The following is an 18,215-nucleotide window of genomic DNA, read 5'->3' on the forward strand; positions in this document are numbered from 1 at the left end:
TTTCGGCTTTTCGAGTTTCGCAGTGGCACCTGTACCCCACAGGATGTTACAATATGATATGCAAAATGTATTGTCACATTCAGAAAAAAGTATCCTTGGAGTTCATATCGAACTTGTCTGAAAAATCATTTAGCAGTGCCATTTCGAGATCTGCACACTCAAATGACTTATTTTAAAACGAAATGTGCAGCCGTAATATTCACAAATTCACAAAGTGTAACTTAAGTTATTTTGTTGTCTAATATAAAATCCTGCCCACCCGCACAGATTCCTGATACTTTATACATTTATGGACTGTTTTTTCCATTAGAGAAACTGATGTGAAGATTTGAGTTCAACTCTGAGGTTGTGCGCACGCTTGCAGGAGATCAACAGCGCCCGTGAAGTGATTGTTCTGCACATGCGCACAATACGCAGGATTTCTATGGGCGAAAGAATTCTGCACGACACCCGTCAGCGCAGTTATGACATCTGCGCCCTTTTACAAAATGAGTAGAACACCTGTCAGAGTGCGATCCGCAATTAACAACCCTATAAGGGGGGTTGTTTTGGGTTTTCTGTTGTGTGGTTTGTGATGCATTATGGGTTTTCAAATTGTGCCACCGTTTTAAGTTTACCACATATGTCTAAATTACATGACCTTTTTAATTTCACTACCTATTTTTAAAAACCGACAACTCTTTTTAAAAATGTCATCAACTATTTTTTTCAATGTCGCCACCTGTTTTTTAATTTCTCTTTGCACTTTAGGGCCACTGTAGTTATTCCAGCTCGCACTGAAATGGGCATGTACAAGGACTTGTAGGACAAGATTTAGTGTGTCTATTGCACTGGTTCTCAAACCAGTCATGGAGGAGCACCTACCCTGCTGGTTTTTGTTCCAACTGAGCTCTCAATTATTTGAGATGGACGGGGCCATGTAACGTCAAATCTTGGGTGAGAACCTCCTTCCCTCAGCCAGGGCATTTACAATGGGTCGTGTATGGGTATTCCAGCATGACAATGACCCAAAACACACAGCCAAGGCAACAAAGGAGTGGCTCAAGAAGAAGCACATTAAGGTCCTGGAGTGGCCTAGCCAGTCTCCAGACCTTAATCCCATAGAAAATCTGTGGAGGGAGCTGAAGGTTCGAGTTGCCAAACGTCAGCCTCGAAACCTTAATGACTTGTAGAGGATCTGCAAAGAGGAGTGGGACAAAATCCCTCCTGAGATGTGTGCAAACCTGGTGGCCAACTACAAGAAACGTCTGACCTCTGTGATTGCCAACAAGGGTTTTGCCACCAAGTACTAAGTCGAAGGGGTCAAATACTTATTTCCCTCATTAACATGCAAATCAATTGATAACTTTTTTGAAATGCGTTTTTCTGGATTTTTTTGTTGTTATTCTGTCTCTCACTGTTAAAATACACCTACCATTAAAATGATACACTGATCATTTCTTTGTCAGTGGGCAAACATACAAAATCAGCAGGGGATCAAATACTTTTTTCCCTCACTGTAAGTGTGCCTCATTTGACTACTGAACCCAGGGAACTTAAAGGGGAACTCCCCTGAAAATCCATAAACTGCGCACGTGCGTTCTGCAAAGGGGAATCCCCGCACGTGCACAGGTCGCACTCCACTGTTGTCACGTCAGGGGATGCCATGAGCAGAGGACCCAAGTGCAAGGGCTAATGCTGGTCTGGGAAGGGGTGTTGGGAAGGAAACAGGTCAAAGGGATGGGAGAGGGATATGAAGCAGGCTATTGAAGTTAAAAAGGGATATCCAAGAGATGTTGTCCAAAAGGCAGGCATAAAAGATCAGTCAATCAGCAAACAGAGTACTAGTGAAAATCCAGCAGTCATTAACAAAGGGAGAAGCAAGGTCAGGTAGACAGAGAGTCACTAAACACAGAAGAAGGGCTTGGAATTGTTCCACTAAGGAAGACAAGACTTCGCAATGAATGTGGAAATAGAGGGATATATATATATATATATATATATATATATATATATATATATATATATATATATAGACAGGACCGAGGGAGCAGTGGAGTGAAGTGCTGGACCAATGGCTGGGAAGAGTGTCAATTAAACTTTATGCACATGGGCTATGGAATGTGATGTCAGAGACAGGACTCTGGTGATGATGACCTCTGGTGGTGAGATGAGAACATGACAGCTGTATTTTAAATGTCTTCTATTTATTTAGTAAAAAGCCACACAGGATGCAATTAACAACCCTAATATGAGTTTAGTTTGGGGTTTTCTCTCATGGTTTTTTATGCATTATGGATTTTCGAACTTATGTTTATGGTATGTTTATGTTTGTTCATATGTTTGTTTGTAGTGTTCTTGATTACATTGTATGAGTTTGGTTTTCTTATGTACATTTTTAAAACTTTTTTTTAGCGTTCTCCTTTGGGCCTGTTTATGGCAGATCCCACATTGAAATGAGTTTGTATAGGCAGGGGTAGACTGGGGATTGTGTGTTTTGATAGTGGCTATTTTAAAATCCAAATAATGGTTTGTTTCAACTGTCTCCTTGATACCTAATTGACCTGCTATCACTTGCACTCTGTCTGGACTCTTATTTGATTTGATCCTTTTGAAAAAATTGTTGGCATGTGCAGGACAAGTACACAGCCTAAATATTGAATCAAGTTACAGAGTTTTGTGACCACTACAATGTGCTGCTGTGAGTGGAAGAACAGTCAATGCAAAAGCCTATTTGTTTATTGAGCCTCAGTTTGTCAATCAATTCCCTGGGGCCAGCAGAGGGCAGTGCAGTGGAGTCCACACAACCAGTCCAGATACAGTGACTGACTGGGCATGTGCACAGACAAATCAGTCAGTCACTGTGTCAGCCTGGCGTGGCAGTTTCCTGTAGATGCAGACCAGTCCTGGGATGTACTTGTCCTCCCACTCCTCCTGCCACAGGGGCCTCTGCATTTTAGCCACCTGTTGCTCGGTGACCGCCTCCAGGAGCCCACGGTCCAGGTAGGGCTGCAGGTGAGAGAGACTCTGCTCCCGATACCCACTGCTGTCTCCCCTCAGAGTGAAGCACAGGAGACCCCCTGAGAGAGGAGCAGGGGCAGAGAGAGAGGGACATGGGGAGAGAGAGATTATTTTCACTGTACTGTCTTAAAGGGGTCATGAACTGAGAAATCAAATTTCCCTTGATCTTTTGACATATAAGAGGTCATTGTACTATCAAAAACATCCTGTAAGTTTCAGAACTCAAAACTTTATCGTTAGCCTAAAAACAGCTTATATTGAAGCCAATCTGCAAAAACGACAGGATGTGGAATGTGCCACTGTATTATGTAATAGTGTGGCTAAACCCCGCCTCCGCAGAAGAAGATCAACGCCTGCTTCTACATTACTGCCTGTTTAGCCCCGACCACCGATTCACGCATATAGTAGGTAAATAACGAGAGAGGCAATCGCAGGTCTGTGCAGAAACCAAACGCTAAAGATGGTTCCAAAGACAACAAGATGCTGTGCATGGCCAAGTTGTGGAAAAACACAGTCTTTGCATTGGCTTCCTTCTGATCTCAACATTAGGAAAGAGTGGATGAACTTTATTTTTAATAAAGTTCCAGACCTTGTCAGTAAGAACTTGGTCCTCTGTTCACTTCATTTTACCGCAAAATCGTTTACACACAAGGCACAATTCGACGCAGGATTTTCAGAAAGATTGAAACTAAAAGACGATGCTGTGCCGACTATATTGGATCCGACAGTAATGTCGCACCACACAAGCGTGAGCAACTGTTTTTATTACGTGGTCACTATTGCTATTACGTGGTCTGTATTTATGCGTTTTTAACCTAAATCACAGCAGCGTCCATCTCTGAAGGATGTAGGCTGTCAAACATACATGCAGTTTTCAAAATAATTCCACACGTGTACTGATGGGGGAGTTGAACATTTTTAATTATGCAAAACTGTTAGCCAATCATACCAGTGGGCGTTTACTTCCGAGTCTACAATCCGCCAGGCCTATTCAAATGGTGTGTTCCAATGAGGGGGGTCAAAACAGGACAGAAAATAGCCTATTACTTCTAAATTATGATGTTTTTTTGATGTAAAAGATCTTGATAACATTATAAGTGGCCCAGAAGGGTGCCTACTCTAGCTACCTCGGAGATGTCGCGGTGGGGGTAAGGGGGATAGAGGAGCGGCCAACCCACCGCTTTTAATTTAAAATTTACGGAGATGTTGGGGGCCAAGGCCTCCATGATGGAGGAGGAGAAGGCCAGGCAAAGAAGGCAGAGAAGGAGAGGGGAACAGAAATGCTCCTACTCCCCCCCTCGCTCGTGTTAAGAAGATCAAATGTGGGGAGGGGGGGAGTTGAAAGGCACTCATCCTCCAAACATGTTTGGTCCGGGGGTCCTAGGGCCACCACTTGAGGGCCGCTCCTCAGGAGCAGAGCCCAACCTGACACGCTGGTCTTGGTAGTCCAGACGTGAGTGAAGCTTCCCATGTGCACCCGGACTGGCTCTTTGTCTCTCTCTCTCTCTCTGCAGGTCTGTGAGGAGCCAATGCTGGCGCCTAGTCAACATCAATGTAGCGTGAAGGCGCTGGCGAGGCGACCAACGGCCTGCGGAGCGGCGAGCCAACCCGGAGTGAAACATCAACACTGGGAAGCAAAGCAAGAGTATCGCCATCAGGACTGTGAGGGCCTCCTCTGCAGAATGATTTATTTAAGTATTTGTTTTTAAAATCTGAAATGCAAGACTGATTGTCTTTGTTTTAAATGTTTTTAAATGCACAAGGTTTTGATTTGGGTTTTTATGTTTATGGTTTGTCTGATGTGTTGGCTGTTTATAAATATTAGAAAAGAAATGTATTAGACGGTTTTGTTTGTTTTAGTGATATGTTTTGGTTTGTTATTTTGTCTAATGCATTTACCGTTTATTTGAAACAATACATCAGATTGTTTTGTTTTGTTTTATTATAGTTATTTTGGCAGTTTGCCACATTGACACTGATTGTTTTGATAATTATTGCACTTTTGAATTCACTTGTTCTGTTAAAACCCTTTAAAAATACAGTTCTAAAATCATTTTAGAATTGTATTTTTAAAGGGTTTTAATCACGAGTATTAAAACTTTCGTATGTTTTTTATATGTGATGTAAAATACTTTACCCAATAAATAAATAGTGGACCTCGGAGAACAGTACAAAAAAAAAAGGCAGTTCATGACCCCTTTAATGTAAGTATGTGTACATATATATATATATATATATATATATATATGCGCATGTCGATTGTGGCACCATGTACAGTGGGCTCTACAGGCGGGGTCTCTTGGGAAAACAGTGATACAGAGGCAGGGGAGTACTGTGCAAGGAGGTGATTTATTATATACAGTGAGGAGGTGGTCAAAACAAAAGGATATACAGAAATGATCAACAAAACCCTAGCTCATTGTTGAGCCTAGCCTAAACACAAACATATCCCAACACTACACATAGAGCTAATATAAAGACAAGACACATACCAATCAGTCCAAATTCAGAATCCTGTTTGTTTGTTTGTTTGTTTGTTTGTTTGTTTGTTTGTTTGTTTGTCTTCCACTCTATGCACCTCACACCACACAGGATCTCCTCCTGGGTAGAACAACAAAGTATGTTGTCTTCCTGTTTATATACAGGAGCCCACCCAATCAGGGAAGCTCTATCAATCAGCTGCTTCACCTGGAGTGAGTCATCACTCAGAGCATCTGGGAGACGTAGTGCCGGGCAGGATAGCCTTTCCCTGCCCGGCACAGCATGGCGCCACAGTATTTATGTGAATGTACAGCTCTGGAAAAAATTTAGAATTTATATGTGTGTGTGTATGTATGTGTATATATATTTGATGTACTGATTAATTTTGCTGCTGTTCCTCTTATTCAGTATTATTGTGTGGTCTGTGTAAAACTGCTTTGGCAACACTGCTCCTGTTGGTCATGCCAATAAAGCACCTCTGAATTTTAATTGAATGGAGGGAGGGAGAGGGGTAGAACACTTAAATCTCAAGCTATACCAGCAGAGTGCAGGGCACTAGTGGAGTTAATTAAACACGGAGACACAGATACACAGAGAGAGGAGACACACACACACACAGACAGAATGAGACACAAAGATAGACACACAAGACACAGAGACACACAGGTGGAGTTTCCATGTGTGCTTTGACCTCTTGAGACAATATGCTCGAGTGAAAGATGCAACGCCCCTCTCTCTCTCTGGGTTTACATGGTTTAAGTTGATTACACTCGGGACGAGCTGCTGTTCACCCGATGTCATGCGACTTAAGGGCAAAGGACTGAATTAATATGTAAATGTTCACCACGTACAGCTCTTGGTCTGCTTTGCAGGAAAATCCCAGAAAGGTGTTTTACATGCGTGAGAACAAAACTGGAGATGCTTACATCACGGAATCCATGGCTGTCACGTGACAACGTGTTCAAATGAAACAGTTTTCAGCTGTGACTTGTGCCTCACGTCTAGCTGTTTAATACTTTGTTTTATTGATCTTACCTGAGTGGTTTTTCATGTCACTGATGGAGCTGAAAACCATGAACGCATGTTTTATAAAGTTAGGATTACAACACGATGTACAGTACTGAAGAGTGCACAACAGACCCACAACTGTATAGAAAGCATAAGGATAATAGGAAACAAAAAAATGTGGAAATGTTTTCCTGTGTTTTTGTAAGTTTACTCAAGTATTTGAGATTGGCCCTGTCCTTCTCTGGGGCCATTTATTTTGGCCACAAACCTGATTCTCCCAAGTTTTTGGGCCAAACGTGCACACGAATCATGACTTCACGAGTTAAAATTACTGCATGTAAACTCTCCCATAGTCATACACAGAGAGAGAGAGACACACACAGAGACACACAGACACTGAGAGAAAGACACACACAGGCAGAAGGACACCGAGACACTCACCTGGTTTGAGACTCTGCAGTATTTCAGTCAGGGCTGTCCAGGGCACCCCACCTCCCTGCAGCGCCCCCACAGCCACGGCCACATCATACACACCTGTGCAACACAACACTGTTACACACTGCACAGCATCACAACACAACACTCACACACACCTGCACAACAATACAGCCCTGTAACACACACCTGCACAACAACGTAACACAACATTCACACACACCTGCACAACAACGCAACCCTGTAACACACACCTGCACAACAACGCAACACAACACTCAGACTGCACTGCACAATCACACAACACAACGCTGTCACACACCAGATTCCAGGGGCGCAGTCCCAGTTCCCAGCATGCCAAGGATGAGCTTCTGGAACAGCCCCTTCCTCTGGGCCACGTCCATCATTTGCTGGCAGGCGTCGATGCCGTGGAACTTCCTGAAGCCAAAGAGGAACATCTGGAGAGAGGAGAGCGGACATATGAGCCCCGAGAGAGAGAGTGTGTGTGTGTGTGTGTGTGTGTGTGTGTGAGAGAGAGTCTCCCTCCCCCTCCCTCTAATCCCTCTTCCTTTACCTCGTCTGCCACCAGTCCAGTCCCACAGGCCACGTCCAGCACCAGCAGCCCCTCCCTAACTGCACCCCCAGGGCACTGCCCCGCCAGGGTCTCGGCTGCATAGAAAGGGGAGCGGTACTCCATCTGAGCTATATCCTGAGAGAGAGAGAGAGAGACGCTGGACTGTGCGGTGCAGAAGAGAGTGCTGAAGTACTGGCTAAACCTGAAACAGAAACACAGCGACCCAGAGTCCCCCACACAGATGCCCTCGGCCAGCTGGCCCTGAGGGTCTGCACTCAGAGCCACAGCGACTGCACAGAGCTGCTGAGTGCCCACCCAGGCAGGAGGTGCAGTTTTGCATATGTGTGCTTAAATAGTTTTAATAAAACCAGAAATTCTTTGATAACACTACTATTTTATTTTGTGGTTAAAATAAACTCATTTTGAGTAATATTAGTCTTCACTGTGCAATCTCAGAATGTATCTGCCAAGCTGGTGGGATGCTTCTTCTAGCCTATAGGTGCATATACTTGCATAGGCAATTCAGAAGGAGCTGCATCCAGATCAGTAAGGTAGGTTTTAACCAGGGGCGTTCTTGACTGAAAGTTATAGGGCGGCTGGACAACGGTGTTTCGTCGGACTTGCTGAAGACAGTGTTAGCTGTTGGGGGGTGTGCTGACGGTGTTCTACGTGGTGTTAGCAGGGGCGTGCTGGCTTTGTTGCTTCCTAGTTCTTTTATCATAATATTTTTAGGCGGGCTGACAGAAAATATAGGGGGGCTGCAGCCCACATAAATAGGGTCTAGCGAGGGCCCTGGTCTTAACTTTTAGAAACACTCGTTGAGTATTCTGGAAGCAGCAGTGGTCAGACTAAACTATATGCTGAATCTCTTCTGCAACAGATAAAAAAAAACGTTTTTGTTTCTATTAGTGATGTGGAATTAAAGTTAGAAATTCCCCTCACAAATGGTTTACTTCATGTATACTTAAGAAAGACAAGGTTAAGTCAACAGCCAGGCCAGAAGGTAGTTTGACCCCTGTTTGTTATTTTCGATGAGCATCTTGGAGAAGATGACAAACAGTATGATTTCAGTGTCTGCTCCTTAATCCTTGTATTGGCCCATGGACTCTGTCCTCTAATAATATATTCTGCTTAGCAAGCTTTTAGATAACATAGTAATGACTTATTAATTGTAACCAGATCTTTGTTTTGTGTGTATAAAAAGCCCTGACTTAACATGGAATCAGAGCAGCTTTGGGATCTTCTTGATTCACTGCTGTTCTCCACATCACGTGTAATAAAGGCATTGCAATGAACGTTCAAACCTGATTGAAGACTCATTGTTCTTCCACAGTGACATTTGGAAAGTTTTTGCAACAAAAGGATTGCAGTGGCCAGCTGTATCTGTCACAGACTGCATTAAATTTGATCGAGGGCCTGAAATCAAATTACTAGCAGTTTAGGGACAATATACACTCACCTAAAGGATTATTAGGAACACCATACTAATACTGTGTTTGACCCCCTTTCGCCTTCAGAACTGCCTTAATTCTACGTGGCATTGATTCAACAAGGTGCTGAAAGCATTATTTAGAAATGTTGGCCCATATTGATAGGATAGCATCTTGCAGCTGATGGAGATTTGTGGGATGCACATCCAGGGCACGAAGCTCCCGTTCCACCACATCCCAAAGATGCTCTATTGGGTTGAGATCTGGTGACTGTGGGGGCCAGTTTAGTACAGTGAACTCATTGTCATGTTCAAGAAACCAATTTGAAATGATTGGACCTTTGTGACATGGTGCATTATCCTGCTGGAAGTAGCCATCAGAGGATGGGTACATGGTGGTCATAAAGGGATGGACATGGTCAGAAACAATGCTCAGGTAGGCCGTGGCATTTAAACGATGCCCAATTGGCACTAAGGGGCCTAAAGTGTGCCAAGAAAACATCCCCCACACCATTACACCACCACCACCAGCCTGCACAGTGGTAACAAGGCATGATGGATCCATGTTCTCATTCTGTTTACGCCAAATTCTGACTCTACCATCTGAATGTCTCAACAGAAATCGAGACTCATCAGACCAGGCAACATTTTTCCAGTCTTCAACTGTCCAATTTTGGCGAGCTTGTGCAAATTGTAGCCTCTTTTTCCTATTTGTAGTGGAGATGAGTGGTACCCGGTGGGGTCTTCTGCTGTTGTAGCCCATCCGCCTCAAGATTGTACGTGTTGTGGCTTCACAAATGCTTTGCTGCATACCTCGGTTGTAACGAGTGGTTATTTCAGTCAAAGTTGCTCTTCTATCAGCTTGAATCAGTCGGCCCATTCTCCTCTGACCTCTAGCATCAACGAGGCATTTTCGCCCACAGGACTGCCGCATACTGGATGTTTTTCCCTTTTCACACCATTCTTTGTAAACCCTAGAAATGGTTGTGCGTGAAAATCCCAGTAACTGAGCAGATTGTGAAATACTCAGACCGGCCCGTCTGGCACCAACAACCATGCCACGCTCAAAATTGCTTAAATCACCTTTCTTTCCCATTCAGACATTCAGTTTGGAGTTCAGGAGATTGTCTTGACCAGGACCACACCCCTAAATGCATTGAAGCAACTGCAATGTGATTGGTAGGTTAGATAATTGCATTAATGAGAAATTGAACAGGTGTTCCTAATAATCCTTTAGGTGAGTGTACAACACCACTTTAAAAAAGTGCTCAGCTTAACTGAAGATTTACTGGCAAAACACAAAAACTCACATGTGAGCATTTTGGCATATAGTACAGTGATGTTGAGCTCATGCAACAGCTAAGACGTGAGGCAGATGCTGGACAGGACCTGCCATCACTCATTGAAGTGTTGAACAACTGTCCAGAGGACATCTTTCTGAACATCAACAGAATGATACGGGCCAGTATCACTCTACCGATGACATCCTGCACCATTGAGAGACTGTTCTCCACAACCAACCGTATCAAAACATGTCTTTGGACTTCAATGCTAACTGCTTGCCTTTATTGCTTGTCAATACTATCATTTGAACGTGATCTAGTGACTCTAGACTATGCTGAGATTATTTCAGTCTTCAACAGCAAGCACCGTCATCTCCAACTGATTATGTAAGACATCTAGCACGGAAAGTCTGAATATTTTGTTAATTTCTACTGTTTGAAAGGAGGTGTTAAACTGTAACTCTGGCCATGTTTACAGATAGTTTCATATGTAATGTTTTTATTGTGTCTGTATGGATTGGCTGAAATGTATGGCTGTACTTCTGCTACTGCTATGTGACAACAGGTTGCAAGTTATTTCTCCTTCTGTTACTCGTCATGGTATGTGTTTTTAGTCAACGCTACAAATCAGGATTTGTGGTGACAGGGCAGAGCGGCTCTGTTGGTATGAAAAACTAGTTAATTAATTGCCTCAAGCCCAAAGTTAATCATTTTGGGTAACAGTAGCCTATACTGACATTTTCATCTATAGTTCATTGGTAGAGTTACTTTCAACCCCTTGCACACACTGTTTTACACAGACCCACCCCCTGGAAAAGTTCAGGGCTCGCCCCCGTCTCACCACTTCTGTGACCTTCTGTGGACAACTCTCAGAAACAACAGGAAAGTTCATTATCAATATAGCCATGTTTGCCTCATCAAGGAAATCAGATGTTTTGAGAACTGAGTGTCTCTGTCGGCTACAGACTCCTTAAGGCACAGACAGAAAGGCAAATGTACACAGACCCTATATGAGTCAAAATTAATTAATTTGGATGAGTTCTGTGGTGTTATGCATATGCATAAGGTGACGTTGAGAGTTAAGAGTTCACCGGTAGCTGGGCAAGATTCATAGTGTCTGTACAATACGTGTGTGAAAAAAATAGTTGGATAACATTACAGTTGCAGAGGTGAATCCTTTCAAAACGCCCCAACATGACATGGTGTCAGAGTGCTTCAACTAGAACAGTGTCTGTGAACAAAAAGACAAATAAAAGCAAAAAAGAAGGCAGTCAGAGCCCCCGCGGACAGCACCTCCAAGTGCTACGTTCACTATTCAACCTCTGGAGCCTTTTGACTTTTCCAAACCACAAGAGTGGGAAAAATGGATCTGACGATTTGAATGCTTTTGTCTGGCTGGCAACCTACATACTTCGTCTCAGGAAAACCAGGTAAACACCTTAGTGTATTGCATGGGAGATGAAGCGAATGATGTGATTATAGGGCTAAAATTAGATGAGGTGGAATGGATACAGCACAACACTGTGAAAGCGGGTTTCAAAAAGTTTTTCGTGCCGAAGAAAAATGTTATTTAGGAATGGGCTAAATTCAATAGGAGAGTGCAGCAGGCGACCAAAACAGTAGACTCGATCATTACGTCTCTGTATGCGCTTGCTGAAAACTGCAACTACGGGCTTTTACACGATGAGCTCATCAGAGATAGACTTGTTGTGGGTCTGAGAGAAACTGCGCTGTCGGAAGGACTACAGTTAGATCTAGATTTAACTTTGACTAAGGCTGTAAGCATGGCGAGGCAGTCTGAAGAAGTGCAACGGCAGCAAACGGACATAAGAGGTGAGTCGAACAGTGCTAGTAACTATGCTGTGGATGCAGTAGAGAAACACACACAGCCCAAGCCCAAGAGAAAAACTCACATGCAGTTTAAGGGGAAATCAGAGAGGCAGCAGGAGCCGGAGGAAAATAGATGCTCTAAGTTTGGAAAATGGCCTTCACATGCTGCGTGCCATGTCCAGCAAAATGTGTTGCCCGCCACATGTGAGGCAAGAAAGGACATTTCGGCAAAGTGTGCAGATCTGCTAAGGCAGTAAACGCTGTTGCTGAATACTGTAGCCTTTTCCTGGGTTCTGCAGATACAGGAGAAAATCCTTGGTTGGTGGAATTACAAATGAGAAGTTCAAAAGTGCAGTTAAAAATCGACACTGGAGCGGACATGACTGTGATTCCTGAGGAAATGTAAAGGGAGAATACAGCTGAGCACAATATGAATCACTTGATTAAAGCTCAAAAAACACTGTTTGGGCCAGGGGGAGATCAGCATATGTTGCTGGGAGTAGCCAAGGAGACTGTGTGTAATGGAAAGCAGACTGCTATTGAGGACATTTATGTAGTACACAATCTGCACACAGCACTGTTAGGCAGACCAGCCATTTCTAAGCTAAATTTGCTTGCTAGAGTAAATAGCATTGACATTGCTACAGTGAAGCGGACCTATCCCAAACTGTGTAGCGGGCTAGGATTAGTTCAGCACCCATATGCAGTAAAGCTTCAGCCAAATGTTACACCGTTTCTGCTTAAAACACCCAGGAGGGTCCCTCTACCTTTAATGGGGAAAGTGAAAGAAGAGATAGAGCGAATGGAACGGCTGGGGTCATCAGCAAAATTGACGAGCCCACAGATTGGTGCTCAGGGATGGTTGTGGTCCCCAAGAAAAATGGAACAATTCATATTTGTGTAGACTTGACTAAGCTAAATGAAGCAGTGTGCAGAGAGAAGTACATCCTGCCCTCTGTAGAGCAGACATTAGGCATGCTAACAGGTGCACAGATATTTAGCAAATTAGATGCTAATATGGGGTTTTGGCAAATACTTGGCAAGGACTTTCCAAGCACTTTCAGTACCCACTTTGGGAGACATGTTTTGCCTTTTGGAATCGCCCCAGAGCACTTCCAAAACAGAATGGTGACCGCAGGTCACGGACGCTAAAGTACAAGGCACTGTAGCTGCTCTACATTTGACTCCTCGCTAATACCAGGTTGAATTGCAGCACGGCACACTCAGGAGAAACCGCCATCACTTAGTAGCTAAGTATAGAGCACAGGTCAGTGGAGTGCACACCAAAACAACCTACAGCAACTCCAACCGGTTTATGCCATGCCTACCAGACAGGACACACCTACGACTGTGAAGACGAGGTCAGGGAGAGAAGTCATAAGACCTATGAGACTGGATCTGTGAGCAACAGAATGCAATGTGTAAAGTTTAAAATGTTTAGAATTAAGAGAAGTTAAGCTTTTATGTTTGTGTGTTATGAAAAAAAGAAAGGAAAAATGGAGTAGGATCGGTCTTTCAACATAATTGCAAAATAATCCCTTAAGACCGCAGAAGCAAAGGTAGTCCACCCTTTGCTCTCAAAGAAAGGGAGGTGTGGTGTTATGCCTAGGCATGACGTGACACGAGAGCTGAGAGGGAGCAGAGTTGAGAGTTCACCGGGAGCTGGGCAAGCCTCATGGTGTGTCTGTACAATACGTGTGAATAAACTAGTTGAATAACATCATAGTTGCAGTGGTGAATCCTTTCAAAACGCCTCAACACGACAACTTCAATATAGCTACTGATCAATAAGAAAAATTCTCTCTCATACTCTCACAGTACTGTTGTGTGCTGCCGTTTGCCCCGAGGACCAAGGTACCTGCTCGTGAGTGGGGGCCCAGGTGCTGTAGAAGTTCAGTCTGTCCTGTAGGTTACTCAGGCTGTTAATGATCTTAACATTGGTGATTTTCTCTCCCTCCGAGGCCATTGCTGCTCCTGCAACAACACACAGACACATACAGACTGAAATAGACAGGCAAACATAGAGACACATGGAGAGAGAGAGAGAGACAGAGATGGATGCAAGAGACACAGAGACTCAGACAGACAGGCACAAACAAATCTCATACAGACATACAGACACACAGACACTCACAGACACACACACTCACCCCCTTGCTTGGTGTTTGCTGTGCTCTGTGCTGTGTTGTACGGGGGCAACTTGCATAACAACACCGACATCTGAGCACACAGAGGAGGGGCATCCTCTGAGGTGGGGGCAGGGCTATTCTTCCACATTTCACAGACACAGACAAACAACACCACAGAGAAAGAGAGAGAGAGAGAGAGAGAGAGAGAGAGAGAGAGAGAGAGAGAGAGAGAGAGAAAGGGGAAAGGGAGAGAGGGTGGCGAAACAGAGAGAGGAAGAAGATAAGAGTGAGAGAAAAGATAGGGAACATATGGAAATAATATTTCACAAACTCTACCAAACAATCAGGCAGACCTGACAAAATCTGAATCTCATTAAACTGAGAACAGCAGAAAAGTAATTCAAACCACAACCCTCTGAAAAAACACAGTCTATGAAATGTAGAAAAGCCAGCAGGGCCATTGCAATATGTTTTTTTTAATCTATTTTCAATAGATACTGTTTATTGATTAAGTATTTTACATTACATATGCATATTACATTACATTACATTACATATACTTATACACTGCATATGGGTGCTGAACTAATCCTAGCCCGCTACACAGTTTGGGATAGGTCCGCTTCACTGTAGCAATGTCAATGCTATTTACTCTAGCAAGCAAATTTAGCTTAGAAATGGCTGGTCTGCCTAACAGTGCTGTGTGCAGATTGTGTACTACATAAATGTCCTCAATAGCAGTCTGCTTTCCATTACACACAGTCTCCTTGGCTACTCCCAGCAACATATGCTGATCTTCCCCTGGTCCAAACAGTGTTTTTTGAGCTTTAATCAAGTGATTCATATTGTGCTCAGCTGTATTCTACCTTTACATTTCCTCAGGAATCACAGTCATGTCCGCTCCAGTGTCGATTTTTAACTGCACTTTTGAACTTCTCATTTGTAATTCCACCAACCAAGGATTTTCTCCTGTATCTGCAGAACCCAGGAAAAGGCTACAGTATTCAGCAACAGCGTTTACTGCCTTAGCAGATCTGCACACTTTGCCGAAATGTCCTTTCTTGCCTCACATGTGGCGGGCAACACATTTTGCTGGACATGGCACGCAGCGTGTGAAGGCCATTTTCCAAACTTAGAGCATCTATTTTCCTCAAAACAAGAAAATCAAGTGTTATTAAAATAAACAATTTCTTAAAAAGTCATTAATATTCATTAAAATGCATTTTCATAAGCACTTGGACTCGGGCTCCAGCAGGGGGAGTATCCATCCCCGGAGATGGGATCCCATCACGGGATTTTGAGCTCCCCCAGTTAATGTATTTTCCAGTTCTTAAAGGCTTCCTCCTTGCCCCTCCGGTGGATCTTCAGCGAGGCTTTTTGTGGAGGCCTACTATGAGTGCGACGGCTCAGAGCGCCCTGTAGAACAGCGGGGGATCCCACGAGTGCAGCCTGGTGTTGTCCATGGTGCAGAGGCTGAATGGTCTCAAGCTCAGGTTCATAAAACTCAGCTTCTTGCCAGCAGGCTGGATGTTCTTAACCACATACGCCAGCCCCTGCACCCTAATGAGCCCCACAACATCAGGGACCACCCTACCTCCATCCAGGGCACCCTTCACCTGGTGGAAATATCATGCCTTCATAGATAGAGGAGAATTTAATTTGACTTTCACAGTCCTAACAACTGACCCATGATACAATATTCTGCCACACATGGTTTGTTAACATATTTTAGGAACCAGATGCAACAACTCCAAATTTAGAATTTGCATTAAGGACGCACTGACCATTGTAAGGCCACCAAAGACCTGAATATCTCCATTGCCAGAGGCTACTTGAAGACAGTGTGCGTTTGGGGTCCAATACCCTAGACCAGCCAATCCCAACCTTTTAAAGTTTGAGGCCCAAAATTGTACAACTCCAAAAATGTTGAGGCTCCTCTCCCCACCCCACATCCCTTCGATCTATTCAGACACATCCATTTCATGTTTATAACACCATAAACATATGACAAACAGTTGTGACATTTAAACAGCGCTGCTATACCTATTGAAGTGGGACTATTGAACTCATGTTAATATTCACAACCCCATGTTAATAGTCTGTGAATCACGAAGATGAAATTGGTTTCTTATTTACTCAGCTTCTTATTCACAGTTTATTTATTTATCCAAGTTCATAATATTTAGCAATGAAAGTAACAGGTTAATTCACCTTGGGCCACTGATGTCTCTGTGCAGTCCTGACAAGGGGCATTTCCTTTACCAGTTCGAAGCGTGTTTAGACTAGCTCAAAAATGTGGTTCCCAGTGGCAAAATAGTGCATATGCATGCCACAAATGCCCGCCAACAAAGGAATGATTAGCCCTGTTAACAGACAAAATACCTTTTAATATTTTACCTAAAATATTTTATTAATTCAAAAATATTTTTTTTAATAAATAAATGACTACAACTGTATTTAGAAGCAATGCAACAACTTAGGAAGTACAAAGTACAAACGGGATTACAAAGTAAATAAAAAAATCAAATCAAAGTCAAACCAGAATCAACAATTAAGTTCTCATGAATACATCAACCTAAAAACTAAGAAAAAATACATATGCGGCATGCTTCCCTGCCATTTTGTCACTAAAAAACATGTTGGGACAGGTTAAACACACTTGGACCTGGTAGAGAAAATGCCCCTCGTCATGAATATGCAGACATCACTCGCCCAAACAAAGTGTTCATACTTGTACTAAGGATGTAGTCCTCACAAGATTCAGGCTGAGATAGACAGGGCGTGTCCAGTGTTTCTATTTGCATTTAAGGATATTTAGGAATTATTTTAAATAATTTTTTACTACCCCCAAAATGTCAAAGATCATAAAGATAAGGCACTTATCACCATTGATTCCGTCCGACTATGAGACTGCCTGCAGAACTTGTTTGTTTGTCGGTTCTAATAGGTAAGCCGATTAGTGACCCAAGGCTATAAAGGGACTTACCAAGTTTCAGTTAGTGCCCAGCTTGGGTTAGGTGTTTCTTTTCACAGCCCTTCTTTCTAAGGCTCCACTCCTGTGTCCTGTCGTCCAGCTGTTTCAGAGATTGAGGGCTCTGTCTGCTACTTTTAACCTCAATCCCCGGACTCAGGAGTCCCAAACCCTGCACAGTACTGCACTATATTTATGTGTGTGTGTGTGTGTAAGGAAAATCAATAATTAAATATATTTTGAGATTCAAATAGTTTGAGAGTGTCTCTGAATATTTCTCTCTTTAATCTGTGATCTATAATATCAAAGGGCAAAGAAGTCTGGTGAGGTATTAAAATTGTAGTAACAGATTTAATAGGACTGGGGCAAAGGTTGAACAAATGTTCAAAGAACGAAAACACTAAACTGCTGCATAGTTTAGAACCGGTTAGTGATAACTGGTGGAAAACTAAATATATGGTGCTTAGATAATGTAACATGGCACGATGCCAGGTATTAGAGGGACGGGATATATCCCAGCCCCCATTCTCAACTTAATAGCCACCCAAACTACAAAACACAGAGCATTCACTACATCTCCCATAACCCCCACACAAACAGACTGCTGGACTAAATGGAAAAAGGTGGGACCAGGACAGCACCCTATATAAACCTTTATGCAAACCCACCCGAGGTTTCAGACCAGGGGAGAACGGACAAGGAGGGCGAAGGTGAGAAGCACAGAAACAAACTAATTTCCCAGCTTAAGAACCCCGCTTTGGAAAACGACCTGTAGTGGTTTCAGTAAATCTCTTGATACACTGATGAAGAAGTAACAAGTTTATTATACAAAATAAGAAATACAAGTTAACCTGGAGCTCTCCTCTTACATGAAGTGAGGAAAAGAACTAGAGATGAGAGTTGGAAGAAGCCCCTTTGTATCTTTGATAGACAATAGGTTACAGCAAATCCAGTTACATCCAGCTGTATGAGTCCAATTTACCCCATGTAAAATAATAAAATGAAATATGTCCCCCCTGAAAGGTCCTGTGGAAGAATCTGAAAATAGGCCTAAAAAAGACTAATGCTGAGGTCA

At 43.2% G+C, this 18,215-nt stretch overlaps 1 protein-coding gene across 6 annotated transcripts; it reads right to left on the minus strand.

Annotated features, from left to right (window-relative positions):
- Positions 1–2,703: 2,703 nt before the first annotated feature.
- On the minus strand, positions 2,704–17,318 carry LOC136751623 (methyltransferase-like protein 27). 6 transcript variants are annotated; one of them, XM_066707379.1, is made up of 7 exons: positions 17,156–17,307; positions 14,191–14,303; positions 13,899–14,041; positions 7,499–7,633; positions 7,247–7,382; positions 6,931–7,023; positions 2,704–3,059 (listed from the first exon to the last, which is right to left on the minus strand). In XM_066707379.1, the coding sequence occupies exons 2-7, from the start codon at positions 14,258–14,260 to the stop codon at positions 2,830–2,832; spliced, it is 807 nt and encodes a 268-aa protein (XP_066563476.1). In that variant the 5' UTR covers positions 14,261–14,303; positions 17,156–17,307; the 3' UTR covers positions 2,704–2,829. The 6 variants fall into 6 exon arrangements, with proteins under 6 accessions (XP_066563476.1, XP_066563472.1, XP_066563473.1 ...); XM_066707375.1 differs by lacking the exon at positions 2,704–3,059 and adding an exon at positions 3,910–4,627 and having other exon boundaries at positions 17,156–17,318; XM_066707376.1 differs by lacking the exons at positions 2,704–3,059; positions 17,156–17,307 and adding exons at positions 3,910–4,627; positions 15,036–15,119.
- Between the last annotated feature and the right edge of the window lie 897 nt (positions 17,319–18,215).

This window comes from Amia ocellicauda, chromosome 6 (genome assembly GCF_036373705.1).
Source record: "Amia ocellicauda isolate fAmiCal2 chromosome 6, fAmiCal2.hap1, whole genome shotgun sequence".
In the NCBI taxonomy this organism is placed as follows: domain Eukaryota; kingdom Metazoa; phylum Chordata; class Actinopteri; order Amiiformes; family Amiidae; genus Amia; species Amia ocellicauda.

What these genes read in the sequence shown, in the direction of transcription:
- LOC136751623 (XM_066707375.1), bottom strand. Translation starts at nt 14,260, where the DNA reads ATGTCGGTGTTGTTATGCAAGTTGCCCCCGTACAACACAGCACAGAGC. An exon ending in GGGCCCCCACTCACGAGCAG is followed by an intron (nt 7,634 to 13,898) that starts GTACCTTGGTCC and finishes TCTCTCTCTCAG; the next exon opens with GATATAGCTCAGATGGAGTA. An exon ending in GACTGCGCCCCTGGAATCTG is followed by an intron (nt 7,024 to 7,246) that starts GTGTGTGACAGC and finishes TGTGTTGCACAG; the next exon opens with GTGTGTATGATGTGGCCGTG.